Source organism: Podarcis muralis, chromosome 3 (genome assembly GCF_964188315.1).
Source record: "Podarcis muralis chromosome 3, rPodMur119.hap1.1, whole genome shotgun sequence".
In the NCBI taxonomy this organism is placed as follows: domain Eukaryota; kingdom Metazoa; phylum Chordata; class Lepidosauria; order Squamata; family Lacertidae; genus Podarcis; species Podarcis muralis.
Genome location: NC_135657.1, coordinates 58,511,232 through 58,531,708, shown reverse-complemented (window position 1 = coordinate 58,531,708; position 20,477 = coordinate 58,511,232). Strand labels below are relative to the sequence as shown.

General features: G+C 40.6%; 1 protein-coding gene and 1 long non-coding RNA gene across 14 annotated transcripts in view; one reads left to right on the top strand and one right to left on the bottom strand.

The window, feature by feature from the left end:
- Positions 1 to 20,477, bottom strand: part of LOC114594217 (uncharacterized) — a 76,595-nt gene that overhangs the window by 11,220 nt on the left and 44,898 nt on the right. The window contains exons 2-3 of one of the 2 annotated variants that reach the window (XR_003705909.2): positions 16,188 to 16,273; positions 11,561 to 11,954 (exon numbers count right to left, since the gene is read on the bottom strand). This is a non-coding gene — a long non-coding RNA (uncharacterized LOC114594217). Of the gene's footprint in view, positions 1 to 11,560; positions 11,955 to 16,187; positions 16,274 to 20,477 lie in introns of those variants that run through there. The other variant, XR_013392228.1, reaches the window with a different exon arrangement.
- UTRN (utrophin) overlaps positions 1 to 20,477 on the top strand; it is a 311,465-nt gene that overhangs the window by 287,981 nt on the left and 3,007 nt on the right. For 7 of the 12 annotated variants that reach the window (XM_077925924.1, XM_077925921.1, XM_077925922.1 and 4 more), the window contains 9 exons: positions 718 to 854; positions 2,078 to 2,116; positions 2,438 to 2,503; positions 3,628 to 3,693; positions 9,367 to 9,525; positions 10,612 to 10,855; positions 12,296 to 12,404; positions 15,454 to 15,546; positions 20,284 to 20,333. In XM_077925924.1, the coding sequence (XP_077782050.1) occupies positions 718 to 854; positions 2,078 to 2,116; positions 2,438 to 2,503; positions 3,628 to 3,693; positions 9,367 to 9,525; positions 10,612 to 10,855; positions 12,296 to 12,404; positions 15,454 to 15,546; positions 20,284 to 20,333 (963 nt within the window). The remainder of the gene's footprint in view (positions 1 to 717; positions 855 to 2,077; positions 2,117 to 2,437; positions 2,504 to 3,627; positions 3,694 to 9,366; positions 9,526 to 10,611; positions 10,856 to 12,295; positions 12,405 to 15,453; positions 15,547 to 20,283; positions 20,334 to 20,477) is intronic. The other 5 variants (XM_028723595.2, XM_077925926.1, XM_077925927.1 and 2 more) reach the window with 3 other exon arrangements.

Genomic DNA, 20,477 nt, shown 5'->3' with positions numbered 1-20,477 from the left:
TAATAATAATAATAATAATACATTTTGCATCTTCCATTTGTCTACAGCAATGTCATCTCAATAAACCCTTTGATACTTCTGACCAGCTTCTAACCAAGCTTCTTTCCCAGAAGCTCTGTATGTTTGTTGCCATTAAGACTGAAACCTAAGGGGGGCTTGAATTGGGAGCCTCTGACTGTAGAGATGTGGACAGACAACCACTTACTGTGCTACTCTGCTGTGTTCTTATGAGGATTGGCAAGCAGTGTTTATTTTTTTTCTTAGTTTGGATACCTCTGGAGAAGAGGTAGCAACAGAATCTCGAGCTAAAAATCCTCAGTTTTACAAAAAAATAAAGTACTTTGGAGGATTAAAATAGTCTCTAATGTTTGTGATTAAATTACCTTTCCTTTTGAACGTAATTGGATAGCTTTTAGCATTTTGCCAGTTCTAGCATTTGTTGCAAGTCACTTTATTAAATTGAAAAATGTATATAAGTTGCTGTATAATTTAAGAACTGCTGGCTTGTAAAGCTAGTAACAAATGAAGAAATTGCTTTTTAGTTCCAGACTTATTTATTCTTATTCTTTTGTGTTCAGCTTAAGTTCATCTTTAATGCCCCAACTCTTAATATCATTGCCATTTACACTTTCCTACTATTTCAGTTGGCAGTATTAGTCATTGACAGCAGAATTGAAAATATTTAATTTGCGCACTCTGTATTTTTCTTTTTTCTAGACAACATCGGGAGAAGATGTACGAGATTTCACCAAAGTGCTAAAGAACAAGTTCCGGTCAAAAAAATATTTTGCTAAACACCCACGGCTTGGCTACCTACCAGTGCAAACTGTTCTGGAAGGTGACAATTTGGAGACGTAAGTTTTGAATACACAGACAGACCAATGGGTTTTTATATACAATTTTCTCCCGTTAATACATATTTTTTTGTTTAAAGCCACAGTAATTCCAAGAACATTAGAGTGAATTATGGATTAAGTCAAGAATTGTGCATTAAAACTTAGATGCAGCTACAATGACTGATTAAGGAAGCAATATTAAATGTTTTGATGAAATGACCCAGTGCAGCTAAGCACTTTTCAGTTCTGTTGATTTGAATGATTAATATTGAAAGTGCTTAAATTGTGCTGGATTGTGCCCAGAAAATCTGTTCCTTAACAAAAGCGCATTCATTGAAAAATAGGGAAGGCATGTTTCTGTCTTTGAGTTCCAAACATGAGAAAGGAGGAGAAATGCAGCTACTGCCTAAGATGTCCTCAACAAATATTTTCATTCTTAAGGACTTTTTCGTCTTAAACTGTATTTTTCTATGTATGTAGGCACCTCAACTGCATCATTAATAAGATGAAAGTACAGTCAGCATTACTACTATATAGTATTCACACTTCTGGAATACCCTTGCCTTCTGCTTCCCCTTTTGTTCAACAATAACCATGCCGAAGTTTTTAAACTGGATAGTACACTTAAATGCTGGAATCAAATACAACTGTGCAGTATAATCGGAGTGAATTTTTCCCAATGAAAGCAGTTGGTTCTGTTGGTTTTAGGAAGATTTAAACGAATTCCTAGCGGTTAAGGACATGAGGTTTTAAGTGAGTTCCCCTTCTGGCCGTGGGATAGTGAAGTTAAGTTGGTTTGGGGCTATTTGCTGTACGTTTGCTTTTCAAAAGGCTGAAGGTATATACCTCTTGATTGTAAACCCCCCCCCCCCAAAAAAAAACCAATAACACGCTCAACACAGTTTACAAAAGAATAAAACAGTAACATCAGTAAAAACAATTACCGACAAGTATTTTAAACATTCAAATACTAATCAAAATCAACAACACGCTAAAAGCAGATTAAAACACGGAAAAGCATTCTACATATCTGGGTAGGCTTGTCTGAATGTCTTGAGCAGGTTGTGCTAAAGTCTCTATTGTGGTTCACTTTTTAATGTCTCAGTCATAGCTAAACCAAAGTATTTGGGAGGGTCAATGGATAAGCAGATCATGCTTTTTTACATGCTTGAACTGCATTAACTTTTGCTGTCCTCTGTTTTTCTTCCCTCTCTCTGTCTGTGTGTTGTTTTTTCTTGCAGTCCTATTACACTCATCAGTATGTGGCCAGAGCAATATGAGTGAGTAATTGCTATACTCGCACCTGAAGAGGTGCTGGGTTAAATCCACTAAGAATTCCTTATGTGCGTTCTATGAAAATTAATGAGGCTTCTTCCTGTGCACAACCATGCTCTTCTGCATCTCTCATTCATTCCTGTTGGGTAGGCACTGGAGAAATTCAGATTGTAACCAAGTAAATGAATGTTGTGCAGTTAGTAATATATTTGCATGAACTCCTCAGCTAATGAATACTCGTATGAGCAACATTATGTTTGCCTAAACTTTTTTTTTTTTTTACAATTTGGTCTTCATTTATTTTCCTTTACTCTTTGGTTTGACAGTCCCTCCCAGTCTCCCCAACTATTTCATGACGACACACACTCCAGGATAGAGCAGTATGCCAATAGGTAAGCACAGGTAAAAGTACATTTTATTTACATTGCAGAAGATGATGTGGACAAAATAGAATATGCTTTTAAAAGTCTCTTGTACAAACCTGTACATAAAATTGTATAGGAAATCATTGAATCTTAAAGTAAGGTGATAAAGTTTAATATTTAATTAAAATGGCACATCTGGAGAGCTACTGTAGGATGGCCAATATTGTAGACTGGCTATAGAATTTTTTAAGCGCTTCTTTTACTTGAATGGTTCCATGAAGTGGCACACAAAAAACAAACAACAATAGTAAAACAGATTAAAACATTTAAAATGAGAAAAACTGAGAACTCCAACAGAAATATTACTCAATTGATCCCAAGTAACACATTAAAGAAAACTGTTTTTACTTGACTTTTTAAAACTAATAAAGAAGGCAAGATTTGTTAAGGTTGAGTTCCATAACTTTGGTGCCACAAATGAGAAGGCCCTGTTCTTCATCACCAGCATCTGTGATGCAGGAAGCAAACAGAGCAGGGTCTCCATATGTCACAAGTTTTCCAGTAGGTTCCATGCAGGTGGTAGTGCTCCAGTCTTCACTCAATTTGTCCATTTTCAATTTAATTCTATATGTTTTTCACAAATGTATTTAACACCCTCCAATAGGGTTTATTTTCATGTTGCCTTGATTCAGTGAAATACATATGGTACAATGGCTTTGTCATTGATTTCAAAAGCATCCTCCTACAGCCTGGTCCCAATGATATGAGTAAGACAAATTGTTTGTAGATTTCACTTAGAAGGTCAACCGAACCTGGCTTGCGATTAAGCTATCTCCTCCTCGATCCACTGAAAGGCCCAAACGTTTTGATAGAAAAGATAGAAGTGTTGAAAGAAGATGACTCTTGATGAAGAAGCAACAAAAATTGAAGTAGTGATCTAATAGCAGTTTATACAGAAAGGATGACATGATGGGGTATAGATTTTAAGCATGAAAACATTCAGTAGAATCAATTAAGAATTGGTGTGTCATCCTCACATTCAGTTCCATTGATTGTCTGACACAATAACTGACATACCTAATGTAGGCTCAAAGTAGAATGAAGTGTGGTTTTATTTGGGGTTTTCTGCCTGAGTTCTTGTTCTCTTTTAGACTGGCCCAGATGGAACGGACCAATGGTTCTCTGTTCACAGATGGTAGCTCCACCACAGGAAGTGTGTAAGTAAATTAAACAAGTATAATTGCTAATAATTTGCTTATAAATTCTTAACCAATTACAGTGGAATTTAGCTTCCAGCAAGTAACAATTAGAACTTCTCCGTGATCTGTGTTAATGTCACACTGCCATAATAGTATAAACTGGTAGTATGTAAGCTGGTAGCATAAACTTGCAGTGTTCAATAAGCCAAAGAGAGTAATTTAGTATAGAGGAGAGGTTTATTTTTGTGTGTGAGGCAGCATGTATTTCCTCACAAAAACATACTGTAGTTTAGAAGAAAGATTTCTACTAACAGTTCTCATAGCTAATTTTTGAGCAAAACCCATTTTTGTTTTATATTTTCTTCCAGTCTGCATACTTAGGGGGTGCATGGGGAGACGAAAGGAAGAAGCTGTTTGGAGAAGTTCTACCAATGAACTACTTTGTTAGCTATGGCCCAATGTTTGCTGTATTTCGCTCTAGGATAAAGATTCCAATATGTCATTGTGGTCTGCTTGTACATTACTAGTCAGATTGTCCAGAGCTTTGGGCTGGGTTGTCACCAATATGCTGACGACACTCAGCTCCATCTGCTGATGGATGGCCACACCGACTCGGCCCCAGACACACTGACCAGATGCTTGGAGGCTGTGGCTGGATGGTTTCATGGGAGCCGATTGAAATTAAATCCTTTGAAGACAGAGGTCCTCTGGCTGGGTCGGGATGGCATGGGGATGAGGGACCAACTCCCTTCTCTTGCGGGGGCTCAATTAGTGCCATTGCCTTCCGTTAAGAGTTTGGGTGTAATCCTTGACGTCTCCCTTTCCATGGAGGCGCAGGTTACAGCAACAGCCAAGGCAACATTTTTCCACCTTCAGCACATCAAGCAGTTGGTCCCTTACCTTTCCCGCCCTGCCCTGGCCACAGTGATCCATGCGACGGTCACCTCCAGGCTTGACTACTGTCATTCGCTCTACACGGGGCTGCCCTTGAAACTGTCCCAGAAACTCCAGCGAGTGCAGAATGCTGCAGTGAGGCTCCTCACGGGGTCCCTGCCATGGGAGCATATTCACCCAGTGCTTTACCAGTTGCACTGGCTCCCGGTGGAGTATAGGGTCAGGTTCAAGGTGCTGGTTTTGACCTTTAAAGCCCTTTGTGGCTTAGGGCCCTCATATTTACGGGCCCGCCTCTCCTGGTATGCCCCGCAGAGGACCTTAAAGTCCATGAATACCCATAGTTTAGAGGTCCCGGGCCCTAAGGAAGTCAGACTATACTCCACCAGAGACAGGGCCTTTTCAGTGACAGCTCCGACCTGGTGAAATGCTCTGTCCCATGAGACTAGGGCCCTTCAGGATTTAATCTCCTTCCGCTGGGCCTGTAAGACAGAGCTATTCTGCCTGGCCTTTAATTTGAATTCAGCCTGATCTTTTATTTCCTTTCTCTTCCCTCCCCCTCCCCTTTTATGAAGATTACCCGCTCTGAGACCCCACATCTAATTCTCCCCTGGCCTCCTCGCTGGCCCAAGTAGGACTAATTCAGCCAGCTAGCCCTGGTGACTATCTAATGTTTATTGGATGGATTTCCCCCAAATTGATTTTTGAACTTTAAATTTTATTGTTATTCATGCTTTTATACTGTATTTTATGCTGCTTTTATGTTATATTACAATTAAGTGTTTTAAATTTGTTGTTAGCCACCCTGAGCCTGGTTTTCTGAACCAGGAAGGGCGGGGTATAAATATGTGTGTGTGTGTGTGTGTGTGTGTGTAGATGAGGGCACATGGTGACATAATATAGATTTTCACTGGCACTTGTAAATGAGATTACTCATTTACAGATGCATCTTTTAAGAAGTGGCAGTGAAAAATAGCTTCCATTGCATTTTACATCACCCTTCTCTGTGGTCTCAGTATTAAGCAAAACGCTCTAGTTTCCAATGACCTTCCTCCACAATGGAAGACTGTGCTGGTTGCCTTAAGTGAACTTTAAGTTTTTGGGCAAGTAATAACTATTTGTGTGAGCCACACTAATTTTGATCTATAGTTGCTGTCTCCCTTTCTTCTCTGGAGCTGGATTTCCAGTATCATTATGACTCAGTGTCAAAGGGTTTTCTGCTGGCTTCTTGTCCTTGCTTCTAGCATGGGTAGTCAGCCTGGTAGAATTCAACTGGGGTCACTGTGCAGCTGATAGATCTGTCTTAAACTGTGGGCAGGTGAGCTGTTCAGGCTGGCACAACAGTCTGCCTTTCAATCCAATCAGTTAGAAAAGCAGATGGGGGAGCGGGATCTGTAACAAGGCTATATCTCTTCCATAAATAGATGGTGCTTCTTTGTCAGGTGTGACTTCGGTGAAGTACAGTGTTATCAGTTGCAGAGCATACTGCTTATAATAGAGAAATCAATACGCCCACTCTTTGTCCTCTGCAAAACATCTGAGATTGAAACAGTGGGGGGTAGACGCACTCTGGACTATGGGACTTATTGTGGTGAGCAGTGGCATAGCTTAGTTATCTCAATCCTTTCCTTGTCATTGAGGCTGGTGTCAGAATAATTAAGGGCTTGACCTAAGTTCATATTTGAACACTTCGTACTTTAGAGATTTGCAGTGACTCTGAAGTCATGGAATATTTTCCTGCATGTGTGATCAGGTCTCGGCTTGAAAAACAATCTTGGTTTTTTAAATAACAAAAAAAAAAAAAAAAAACAGAAGTAAAGGGAAAATGTATGTTTTAACGGCCACTTTATATTTGAAATTGAAATTTGAACTCTGCTGTGTTGTAATGAAGATAATGATTTCTGATATAGGCTTAAAAACAAACAAATTAAAATAACCATTAAGGCCCGATCCTATGTATTCCCCTGAATTTCCTATTAGCATATTGTGATAGCATTGAGGTGCCTCCAGCTCCTCATGTTTTTGATCATGACTGCTCAAAAGCAATAGTTGTACTCTATAATTTAAAGAGATTTAGAATATATTTATTTTTAGCAAACATGATGACTGTAATCAGATTCTTCAATTTTGTTCAAAATTATTTTCCTTCACTTCTGATTCACCTGGCAGCTGAGCATTACATATTTCAAGAGGAATAATTCTTATTCTGCATAACTTTAGAGTGCTGTAAAAGCTGAAAATTACATTGAAGCTTCCACGGCAGTGAAATTTCAGCCGAGGACAATGTGGTGTCGCAGTTAGATTTGTGTAAGCTAACTAAAGGAAGATAACAGCAAGGCTGCATGTTTTGAACTAACATGGAATCCTCTGAATTAAAAGGAAATGAATAATGGATATAGCTCACATTTTAATAAAATCGCCCAATAAATTAGTTACCTTTTAATGTAATGTAGCTATGTACATTTAATTTCCATTGAAAATGAGCTTTTTTACAACCCCCCCCCCCCCAAAAATGCATTGTGATATAGGATATTTTCCATGCACCACCTTTTAGTTAACAGCAATGTAGAATTTGTCTGCAAAACATAATGGGATAATATATCCTGGGGCTTCCATTAAGGCATCTACATACAAAAAAATAATAAATTAAAATAAGTTTGTTATACCCCACACCTGCTGGCTTGCCTCTGGCCCATTGTGGGAAAGTTTCCCTACCCTCCACATAAGAAAGTGGCTTGGTGAGGGACAATATTTTTGACTCAATGACCCACAGGTGGGTGAGGCCTGATGTCCCAATGATGATGGTGTGCACTCAGCTTGCCTTCAAAGAGGCTGGCTCCAGGAACACAAAGGGGCTTGTATGACATCCCTTCCTCCTAAGTTTCTCCCTCCATTTTAGCAGCACAGGCAGCCCCCTGTTTACGCGGGGATACGTTCCCAGGTACCACACGCCTCTGTGAAATCACGTATAATTGAAACCCATTGGAAAAGCCTGCAAACACCCTGCCCTGCTCCTATTCCGCCCTTTCAGTGACATCTTTATGACACTTTGATGTGTGTATACACAGTCATGCACATATTGAACATGTGTAGTTTCAATACAAATCACTTTGTGATACTGCAGCAAGCCACAGTCCTGCCGCCCATCAGGTGCTGGGTAGAGAGAGGGTACCCTGCTCCAGCAGAGGAACCACACTTTAATCTCTCATGTTTTCCTTTGAAGCTACTCCTGTACCACCCTCATACCTGAGATAATGACTTCAGGTGTGCGAGAGGTGATTGCGGTATGCCAGGAATGGTCTGGTGGATCAAAGTTGGTCTGGGAGTCCATCACCCATTTTATTTCAAGGTTACCTTTCCAGCTGTCACAGAATTTGCTTGATTTCTTAAAAATACATTGTAAAGAGGTTGGTAGCTTCTAAATTTCAGTTTTCTCTCTCTCATTCCAATCTCTATAACTAGCAATCTGTTACTCACTTACTTAACTCATCTGAAGCTATCTGATCCATAGGAAGCTTTCTGAAAATGCATACTGTCATCTAGACCTTGTGGTTTGAGCTGTGTGGAGAAAGCATAACCTCTAGGCCCTTCCAACTATTTTTGGCATGTCTGATTTAAAATATTATCTTACCTGCGGTAGTCTACCACCTGGAATTCTTTTTCCTCTTCTCTTCATCAGCCTGTTTTTTTGTTGTTTTTTGAAAGTGCAATCTAAAAATGTGTGCTCTCTCCAGTTTTATACAGGGAACATATTTTTCCTGTTTTTGCTCATTATCTAACTTTTCAAGAGTTATAATGAAAGTTGTTATGCAGAGTGCAACACATTTAGCTGGGAAAACAGATGTCCAAAGCACAAAATGTTGGGAGAGCTGTTGCTGGTTTTCAAAAGATGCATCTGCTTCTGTTTCTCTTACAAATAAATACATTCCTTATTCAGGGTCAGAACAACTCCAGATTCTTGCTAAATAATAATGCAATCCCAACCTTTTGGAAACTCTGATATGTACACAGTGCAATGAGGTGATGCATACATATAGCTTTTGGTTGTCATCCTGTATGTACGTGTCCTGCTAAAATATGAGTTTGGTGTATGTGTAAGGGCCACTTCACACTTTGCTCTGGCATGGTGATCTCCTTGTCCCGCAGTGGGACAAGGAAGTAGGCTTTGAGTTCATTTGTGCCATTTCACCCTGAGAATATACTTGTATCTGTCTGCTGAAAAAGGGGTGGATTATTCAAATCTGTGAGGTGCCAACCTATCCCTCATGACCTCCTAGATGTGACAATGTGTGTGTATGTGAACAGTACTATTTTTCTCGAAAAAGGGGTGCCTGAACTCACCAGGAACACCTTCCTTGTTCTCTTGTAATGGCAGTGGTGCCCACCTGAGAGGTGCCGGAACTGAGTTCCAGCTGAAACTGAGTTCCAGCTGTGTGTGAACCTCTACATCACTTTAACCCTCCCTGCTTTGTTGGGTATACGGGTGTGAACTAGCCTTAGAAACATAGCCTTAGAAAGAACATAGCCTTAGAAAGCAGAGGACAATCCTTATAATTGTTTCAAGCAGCATTTAGTAAGATAGATACTGAAATCAGAGTTTGTCTTCCTTTAAGCCAATCCATCACTGCAGTTTTGCATCTTACAAGCAATCTTACAAGATTTGCAGCTATCCCATAAGATATTGAATTTGTAAATGCACCATGGCTTCACTCTTGATGCTTTCTGTAAAGAATTTATAGCAATTCTTATTTATGCCTTAGTCATGTAAAATATGTTTATGCTAGGTTTCTTTTTCCCTAGGGAAGACGAACATGCCCTTATCCAGCAGTACTGCCAGACTCTGGGAGGGGAGTCACCAGTGAGTCAGCCACAGAGCCCAGCACAGATCTTGAAATCGGTGGAGAAGGAAGAACGAGGAGAGCTTGAGCGCATCATTGCTGACCTTGAGGAGGAACAAAGGTGCTGTGAACTTCCCTTGTGCATTATTAACATATCTTGATATATGTGCTCATATATTTCAGGCTTGGTTGTGAAAAGGGCACTAGCACTAGAGATTACTTTTTAAAAAAAAAAATTACAAGTAGAACACATGCACCATCTGCCCATGAAACAGGAGGAACAGAGGAACCAAATCATCCTCCAATAATTTAATGGTGGGAATTGCCTTTTTCCTTTATTTTCCACTGCTGTCCCCTTTCTTCTTCTACTCTCTTTCCTTATTCATCCCATAAATCAACTCTCCAATATAAATCATTGTTCAACCCAATCCTGATGCCTGGAACCCACCACTGGTTAGCTTGGGCCTTCCCTCTCCGCGTCTGAATTCAAGGCAGTTATTTAATCATTCTATTTTCTTCTTTAAACTTGATTTGAAGTGAGCCAAAGCCATACTGTTCCTCTTAAGACTGCAGTTCATAACTCAGGGGTAGAGTACATGTTTTGCATGCCAAAGGGTTTCCAAACTTCCCTGGCTTCCAAACAAACTGGATGTTGAGTCACACCACACATGTTCACCACTTGGTTTAAGCATCTAGAGGTGACTTGTATGGCATCAACCCAGATAGAATTTTCTTCATCATCCATACAAAAAGAGTGCTTTGCAGTGAAAGCAGCCAATGCATCTGCAGCGTGGCATCTGGTGTAGACTAATCAGGTGGTGAGAAATCAAGAGCAGAGGTGGGTTTGACAGTGAAGACAGCCTTCCCCAACCTGGTGCCTTCCAGATGTTTTGGACACTGCTGGCCAGGCCGGATGGGAGTTGTAGTCCGGGCACCTGGTTGAGAAAGCATGCTTTAAACTGTACTTCCACATCTGGCCAAAAAAACATTCAGTGTGTCCAATTACTCTATTGATGTGTTTCCAATGTGCCATGTCTAAGCATATGTTACAGTCTATTGTAACTTGGCAGCTGCTACATAAGTTCCATAACTGTGGAATAATGATGGCAGACATGTTCTTTTAAGGGAAGATGTTTCCAGTTCATTTGTTCTGTGTCTAGGCTGCCATGAAATCTGCTGGTTATTATTCTTTTAAAACTGGGTTTAGGATGCTGCAAATCGAATATGAGCAACTAAAGGAACAGCATCTTCGGAGAGGAATTAGTGCACCTAGCTCACCGCCAGACTCGGCTGTTTCACCACAGCACACATCTGAAGACGCTGAGCTCATTGCAGAGGCCAAACTTTTAAGGCAACACAAAGGCCGACTGGAGGCCAGAATGCAGATTTTGGAAGATCACAACAAGCAGCTGGAATCTCAACTTCACCGACTACGGCAGTTGCTTGAGCAGGTACAGTAGTCAGATTTGCTCTGCCTTGGCAACAAAGGTTATTTAGGGACACTGTGTCCTTCCAAACTAGATTCCTTCTGAATTCAATTCATTCCATTACACTTTCATGTAAATTTCAGGCATGCTGTGTCATACAAGGCTAGGTGTCTGTCCACAGCTTCAAAATGCCCCCCTTTTCAAGTTTTTATAAGATGTATGCTGAAATTAAAGCCATGTTGTTCACAAATGCCTAGCTACAAATGTTTCCAAATGCTATTCCCATAGCCACAGCCAGGAAAATGGAAGGACACACTTGGAGGGAATATTTTAAGGTTTTTAATGCTGAAATGACTGTACTTAAAAGCCAGCGTTGCATAGTTATAGAGACGCCTGCAAATTACAAGCCTTCTAAAATCATTCTTAAAAATAGTGCCGCTTGTTTTGATGGTTTTCACAACAGATTATTCAAATTAGTTAGCTTATACACTCAACCAAGCTTTCATTCCACTTTTCCTTAGCTTGTTTGAGAAGTTCTGGAAATTTTCAGTGTTTGTGTGTGTGTAGAGAGAGATAGAGAATGAATTTAAAATCTATCTCAATTATATTTCTCTTAATTCGACAGCTTCAGAGATTTCTTCTTAAAAGACAGAAATATGATTATGTAATGTTATTAGTTTGAAAATGGGCTATGCGTTGACAGCTAGTTTGTTACCTTGTGGTGTGAGCTGTTGTTTGTTTGTTCTTCCGATATATCATTTGCCCACCAGCCGCTCACTCTTCTTTAAAGTCGGCTTTATTATAGTGATATGTTGACTCAATCGTGTTGATTAGAGTAATAACCTGTCAAGGTGGATGCATTATCTCAAAGCTTGTGGGAAGGAAAACTTATTGAGCCCGGTGAATACAGTGTAGTAGCGTAGAACACTGGAGCGTGTCGTTAGGAAGAAAATGTTGCACGTCTTTACACTGGAACTTGCAGGTTGCCATTGGGAGGTGTGCTGGCTATTTTTATTTTAGTAAGCCCAAAGGATTGCTGCTCCTTGTGAAATGCTGTCATTTTTGTCCGAAAGATTGATTACAATGTCACACTCGAAGGTGAAGCAGAGCTGGCATGTGGCACCTTGACAAAAGACATGTTAATTAAAAAGAAGAGGAAATAATGAAATAATTCAGCCCATTTATTCAGGCTTCTTTAGTTTCTTCCAGATACACCAAAGACTTATTTTAAGTAATCTGTGTGGTGATTCTAAAGCAAATCAACGCAATACTTTAGTTACACAGATTCCTTACCAAACTCCGTAACCCATGCTTTTATTCATTTAATCTTATTAAATTTGTATCAGCATCATCTCCAACCTGGATATCAAAACCTTACCAATAGATTATATCATATGATATAAAGTATGCTTTGCTATTCTGAAGTGGACTTCTGGACTCAAATTATTTTAAAATCTAATTTAGCCTGAAACAGATTCCAGAGTTAATGGAGGCTCTTCCTGCACTTCACCTCAGCATTCGGCCCTCAGCTATTCACCTGATGAGGAGGCCACTTCACAGTTTAATCAGACAGGTAAGTCGCCTGGTCACTGCAGTGGCAGAGATCTATTTGTCATGATTTGGTTTCCAGATACTTCATAGTAATAAATCAAAGAGCTGACGCCTTGCAAATGCATGACGTGAGGGTTGAAGTGTGTGTGTTTTTCTAGCTTTTTGCTTATACGATTTCAACTCTGTCCACTATAATAGTTTTAAGTACATATTTATCCGGAACTAAAGCATTAACAGAGAGAGCATGCACACAGACTTCCTTAGCTGCCTTGACTACTTCCTTCTAGAATTGGAAAATTGGAATATAAATTCCCTATTAATAAATATTAAAAAAACTGCTTATTATGGAAATTTGGCACTTCTCTAGAGCAGGTATTGGATTTGTTCTGAAGGACGTAATTAATATATGTAGTCTTTCATCATCTTTCCTGCCTGTATCAAGGCAGCAGAACTTTTAGCTGAAAGATTCATAACACTTTAAATGAACCAGTGTATGGAAATTTAATTATTCATTTATCAGTGTTAGCCTGCCACATGGCTGCATAGAGCCCCTCAGGACAGCTTAACAAAATTTAATACAAAACAATAAAATGCACCTCATAAAACAAGTAGGTGAAATGATCTAAAACCAGCAATAAAGTGGCCACATTTGTATGTAACAATGAGCCAAGAACCTTGGCTTAATAAACCGTACTGTGCACATACTGGTACAAGGGGCCTGATCACTCCTCCCTCTGTACTAGTAGGCCTTCAACCAAAGTTTGTTGTTATTTAGGAATCCTGGCTTGTTGGGAGGAACAAAGCACAAAGCCTGTCCCCTTTCTGATGTTGTTTAATCACTTACACAGAAAGAGAATGAAAGGAGTGATCAGGCTGCATGCACCAGCACACAACTGTTAACAGCTTATTACATGCAAACATGGCCAATACATTGTTGCTCAATTTTCAGCAACTGCTAAATTGCTTAATAATAAAACTCAGCCCAGATGCTTGTGAAAGTAAAACAATGTTGTACATTATTACTGAAAAAGTTTGGTTCTGTTGTAGTGGGAACCACTACAAAATATTTAGGTCTTTCTTTCTTTTTTTGATCTATTCTATACACAATATTGGTATTTAAAAAGTCTCTGTTACCTTTGAGGTGATATAGTTTAATTCTGGTTCCTCTCTTCACAGTGGCGGAGCTTCATGCTCTGGCACTGGGGGTGGACAGCAGGCAGGGGCATGGCTAGTGCGTGTCCCGGGGGCTGGGTGCGCTGCCCAAAGGGGTGGGGCACACGTTCTGGGGGAGAGGCGCACCGCCTGCGGGGGGCAGCCGTGATGGAACCCCACCGGGATCGCGCTGCCTGGGGTGGTGTGCTCCCCCCGCCCCTTCTTCCTCCGCCAGTGACTCTCCATCCTGGTTTTGGGATCAAGGGAAATTAACTTGCAACTCTGAGCCACTGAAGAGGCCAAATTGAGGGAGAGAATGTGCTCCTTCTCTTCAGCCCAGAAGCCATTATGGGGGCTTGTACTAGACTTAGAAGAATAAGGTGCAGACACCATTCCCTTCAGAAAGGCAAGTTCCTAGGCCCAGTTATCTGTAGCATTCTACCAAAACTTTCACCTGTTGTTTTTTCCCTGGCCATTCTCCATCAATTAATGGGAACAATAAAATTTGAAAATTATCAAGATGAAAGGAAGTGTTGTTGAAATTCTCATAAATTGTGTGCAGGGTTTTGGATGCAGTTACCTTGTTTCTGAGGCAGCTAAGGGGTGGTTATGAGTGTCCTTTCTTCTCATTCTACAAATCGCCTGCAACCTCCCTAGCTTCCCATGTTTCACTTAAAGCACAAGTGAAGACAACATGAGGTAATTTCCCATGGGGCTTTTTCAGAACAAGAAGTGTTTGCTGCCAGGGAAATGATCCAGAGTGCTGGATAAATGCTTACTTGAAAGAACCCCCCACCCACCCACCCTTAGCCACCCACCTTGCAAAATAAGGCTGGCTCAAAATCCACAAAAATTCCCAAGAAATTCTCAAGACCCTTGAAGAGGCGGCAGAAAAATGGAAACCTCTTTGGCAGGGGAAGCAAACATTAGATAAAAAGGAGAACAGGGTTTGGAACAATATTAATGAACTAGATCCTAGCACTCTGCTGCCAGCAGTATTCCTTATTGGCATGAGAAAAATACATATCCTCAAATATTGTCCACACCAGTTTGGGAAGAGGCATTAGTGTGCAAGAGGAGCTCATCCTGACCTCTACTCCTCTCCCCCAACCATGGGAAAGGCTGCACTGGGAGTGTGTCACGGGCAGTGTTACAGGCAGCCAGAGCCCCGGCTTGGTATGTTGGGAACAGGGTAGAGGTCGGGAAGCAGGAATCAGCAGCCCAGGGGTCAGGAAGCCAAGAGTCCAAGAGTAAGGACACCAGGAGTCAGGAAGCCAAAGCACAGCTAGGTGGGTTGCTGTGGCAAAGAGCCAGAGGGAAATGCTGGTCTTATATACCCCTCCAGGCCCTTGCCACCAGGTGCTACGAGTCTTCTGTCAAGCCTCATCTGTGCAGCCGTGCCTTGCCCTTCCAGGCCAAACTCAGGAAGGCCCCAGTCCTGTGAGGCCCTACCAGTCACAGGGCCTGGCTCCTGCACGCACTCCTGACAGACAGGCCCTCTCCTACCTTCCACACAACAATACTTAGTGACCTTTTGGGCACTGAGGCTGCCTAAATGACTTTGGAATATACTGGCATTGAGCACCCTTTTAGTGCTTAATAATATAAACCTTAATAGCAATTTTTTACATCTAGTTGCTTCTGCGCAATTCAACCTGGTTTATCTCAAGCACAGTGGCTAAGCTTTATAATGCAGAAATGAGTTCAGCTATAAATGTATAATTTGGTATCTATGCCTCTCTTGCCTGGCCATTATCAATGAGCAATTCTTGCATATCAAATGAGAGAGATTTCAAACAGGGGATTTCTTCTTCTTTCTCTAAATACATTAAGGTGGGAAGGATGGGTGGAAATGGCTTTCGGGCTCTTAAATGCTGCTTCTCTATTACTAAACTGATTGCACCTTTTGTTTTCATTAGGTGTAGACGACTTGTTAGTCCCACCTCATGACACTAGCACAGATCTAACAGAAGTCATGGAACAAATCAACAGCACATTTCCAGCTTGCCGCAGTAAGTGTTAAGTATATTGAGCCAAGGAAAGGAAGGTTGAAGCTGAGCAATGATGCAGTCATTTACGGAGATTCAAAGCCTTTGTAACACTCTATAGAGCTGCTCAGCAAATGGATTGAACAGGATCTAAAGTGAGCCTAGACTTGAACAGTTAGCAGTATGCTTCAGAAATAATTACATGGTGACCCGTTTCGCTGTTTAAACTTCAAACCCTATTGCTTCCAAAAGAATCCTTACTTTCATTACCTTTCCAGCAAAGTAGCTGTATGAACAGCCAATGAGAAGTGATAAAATGGGGTGACACAATGCAACAGGCAGCACTGCAATATCCTTCTGCTGACAAAAACCAGATGTAAACAAGTCAGAACAGAGCCAGTAGTGGTTAGAGTGTCAGACTACGACCTGGGAGACCACAGTTCAAATCCCCATGAAGCTTGCTGAGTGACTCTGAGCCAGTCACTATCTCTAAGTCTGACCTACTTCACAGGGTTGTTGTGAGGATGAAATGAGGAGGCAAAGAACAACATAACACCACCTTGAAGGGTGATATATAAATGTAATAATAAATGAAAATAAAATAAAAGTAGTAATTGACAATAAAAAACCTTGTCAAAAACTATGAGCCCATGATAAATACTAACCTAGGAGACGAGTGTCCAAGGCATCTGGGAGATTATGAACTGGGCCAGGACTGTCCTCTGGTACAAAGTATGTCCATAGCAGGATGCTGTAAGAAAACAAGGTGTCTTGATAAATATGCAGTATCCACTTGGATCAGTCATTGCTGCCTGTGTAGCTAAGTGCATTCAGAATAATCCATTGCCCTGATTCATACATTATGTCGAGCCCTCATGTGGTGGAGGAATGGCACGCTTCTCCCTCCATTGCAGAAATGACATAAATTATGATGCCAGTTTCCACAATTTCTCTCCAACAGAAAAGGAGGCAGATATCCTTGCCATGCTGCTGCAGCCATGCAGAGCTTTAATTAACATATGAACCCAAAGCTGGGGAGTGACTCTAATTTGGACTATATTTCTGATGGGTGACAGTGGTGCTATGCCTGACTCTTAGCACCACACACACTTAACCACATGGACAAGTAGCAATGGAGTACAGTGGTACCTCGCAAGACGAATGCCTCGCAAGACAAAAAACTCACTAGACGAAAGGTTTTTCCGTTTGCGAGTTGCCTCGCAAGACGAATTTCCCTATGGGCTTGCTTCGCAAGACGAAAACGTCTCGCGACTTTGTTTCCTTTGTCTAAATAACAATTCGCAAGACGAAAAATTCGCTAGACGACAAAACTTGCGGAACGAATTAATTTCGTCTTGCGGGGCACCACTGTAGTTCCATCATGCACATGGGACAATATAAGCTGTGAGAACATGGGGCTATATATACCAGTCCCAGACTTCATAGAAATGGAAGCATAGAAATATCTTATTAGGAATGAGAGATTACATTTCCTATTAATTTTTCATTCTCTCTCTACAAAGACAGATAATAATACTCTTTATTTATAGGCCTCCTTTCACTGGAAAATCAGAGATAATACCCATGCAGTTTTGCTTGTATTTATTCTGGTCCTTCACAGAGTATAGTGCAACTTTTCCCTTACTAGAGAGATTATTGTGGCTAACTTTTGTTATGATCATTTTCAATCTTGATTGCCTGTTAGGACTGGAAGCTAAATTCAGCTCTGTAGTTTAGTAACGACTTTGTATTGCTTCCTTTGAAATGACCATAAAAGTAAACGCAGTGGAGTTCTATGAAAACTAAGGCTTATATGGTGCATAATCCCATGCAAAATACTCAGATAAAATCAAATTATATTGTGTTGTCCAGACACCACTGAACTCTATTAAATATTCCCTTTATCTCTCATGCACAGTTTCCTCCTTTTTGAAAAACTACGTCTGGGAAGATACACTTCACACATAAATAGAAAGCAAATTAAAATCCAGCTAGTTTGAACTGATCTCTAGAGTCTGGGGTTAGTTCAAGATAATTGCCCAGACCTCTAAGCTTAATTCAGAACTTGAGAATCTATTTCTAAACAAGCACAGCCATTTGACGTCATTAGGCGGATGTGCTGATTGTGAACAATTAAACAACTCTTTTATCCACTGTGGTAAGGGTCAAATTCATGCAATGTTATTGTGCTTTCTTTGTGATGGTCTTTAGAGCAAACTAGTTAGGAAAGGCTCACATGCTTGCCCTTTATCCAGATTCTCAAGAGATGTTCCCAAGATAGATAGATTGAAAACAAAAGTGTGTTTTGATATAGACAACAAGGAACACCCGGACACAGATGGCAGAGAATTTGGACTTCGTAGTCTCAGAATTTGTGTGTGAGAACAGACCATATATGTCTTCATAAAGTTGTAGAGTTGGAAAGGACCATAAATGTCATCTGGTACAATCCCCTGAAATGCAGGAATCTTTTACCCAATGTGGGGCTCAAACCCGTGATCCTGAGAGTCTTATGCTCTACTGACTGAGCTATCTGACATCTGCACCCATACCAACTATTTCCCCACAGATGATGCCTTAGCCTCCCTCTGCATGGGTTTCTGTCCCTCATTGAGGGCACTGGGAAGGTAAGAATGAGAGGTGGTGTTGGCAGCTATTTCTGTCTCATATTACAGACATGTCACCACCAGCCCTTGAGGCAATTTCCAAAAATGTCCAGTTGCCCAATGCATCTGTCTTTCCCCAGCCTAGATTGACTCTAGATAGGGTGGGCAGAAGCAGTTTCTAATAAGAGACGTATTGGATGCTTAGAGGAACCCCATAGTTTGCAGAAGTACAGCAAAAACCCTAAAGGGGCACCCCATCCCTGACACACACAACCCAAAAAATCAAGACTATGCATGCTCAGTAGTTGTAGACAACACTTGCTGGTTTCTTATTTTTCAAAATTAAACAAATAACCTAGGGTTGTAAATAGTCATAAATACATATAGATGTTATCCAACAGCAAAGTAAAAATATATAGCTAGGCTGGTCTAAAACGGTTAAAGAGTTCTTCTTGCTACAGGGGGACTCTGGGAACTGGTTCTCTAGGGCTCAGAATCTCTATTTCTAAGTACCCTAATCAAACCAGGATTCTTGTGGGAACCATGTACTGTGTAAATGTTTGTAATGCACATATCCCCACAGTCTACTGGGTCAGGCACAAAAGTGTGAGCCCATTAGGACTTCGGTCTGTGGATTACTCAAGCAAGGGGTAAGTGTTTGAATGAGGATAGGCAGGGAATATTGACAGAGGCTCCACTGAGCAGCTACACGGGCAGCTGGTGGAGAGAGGTTGTTAAACCCCCTGCATTGTAATTCCGTTCTGAAATACTGCCGAAAAAGAAAAACCTTGATTGTATTGCTAATTGGCTTAACAGCATACTGTTTCTCCTACTGCAGCATGTGTGCCACGTGCCATGAGAAACTCTTGCAGGGTGACTTAAGGACAGATCCTCCCTTCTGATAAACATTAGAGTTAACAACAGACAGCTATTTTTAATATATAATTTCTGTTTCTCAAATTAATGACTTGCAGTTCCTTGGAGAAAGCTTGTGATAACTGTGGCTTCCAAAAAACACACAAAAAAAATCTTAATGGAAGCAGAGTCCCTCAGGGAAGACCTTATGTAGTTGAATCTTACAATCAAAACTATAATGGGCTGGAAATGTGTTGTGCTGTATGATGTTAACTGGTCCATAGCACTGAGGCAAAGGCCCATTATGTTCAGCAGATGGTATGCATTTGACTATTTTCTCTTGTATGAATTATAAAGTGTAAAAAACCTTCAAAAACTAATAATTTTTTCCAGGGCCTGCTCAAGATATTTTGTTATGCTGGGCAAATTCAAACTTTCCACTCATACCCCTCACATTACTAATATCTGTGTATTACTTCTTTGCATGCTGTTAGGTCCCCCTAGATCACAGCACAATACACCCTAACTGTGCCACAACGAGAAGGCAGAAAATAAACCACACACAGGTCAAATAATTCAAGCAAGTCACGTTCCCAAACAGATTATTGCCCAGAAAGCTGGTATACAAAAATGAGCTGTCCATTTTGCAGACGGGGAACATAAAGGCAGAGTTTTTCTCTTCTGTAAAATGGATAACTTTCTACATACAGAATAAGCATAAACACACCTTCCTGAACTGCAAATCTCTTTTTTACAATGGACCACCCACACCCACACACCACACCCCTTACTCACAGTATGTATGTATAGTATCATACAACAGGACACAAAACACCATTCATACATATAGCACTTCCCCATCTTTTTTCACAGAGGCTACACGCATGACACCCTGAAAAGAAAAGAAAAACCACTCTGTATATGCAGCATCTCCCTCTGTCACAACCCCAAACAAAGAAAGGGGTGCAAGTGGTGTGGCTGAACTGCCTAAGAAACCGGAGGCTCCTTTTTGGTGCCAAGTATGCTAGGGCTAGGCTGTTCTTAGCAGAAGTGACTGGACTGCACAACTCAGAATAGTGCTAATACTGGAGATCACCCATAATTTAAAACAGTTTGAATTTAAATTAACAGGACTATGCAAAACCAGAAAGGTATGTGCCAGCAGATTTAATAGAAACAAGTTATGATAAAATAGTAGTTATGCTCAGAATCAAAGGGGCGGGGAGAATATATATTGCTATTTAGCTGGCTATTTTTTGAGAAAGTTTCATCTTAATCCTTGACATTTCATTTATTGCAGCTAATCGTTTTGTTTTCTTATTTACAGCAAATTTTGCCGGCAGACCACAGGTATGATGTATTTCAGTACTTTTAAAGTTGTGTGTCCACAACTGAAGTATAAACTTACATGCAACTTTGTAATTAACTCTGCATTTTTCAGCAGTTTTTGTTTCACCGTTTAGAAAAGTAAACTCGCACATTTACAATTCATTC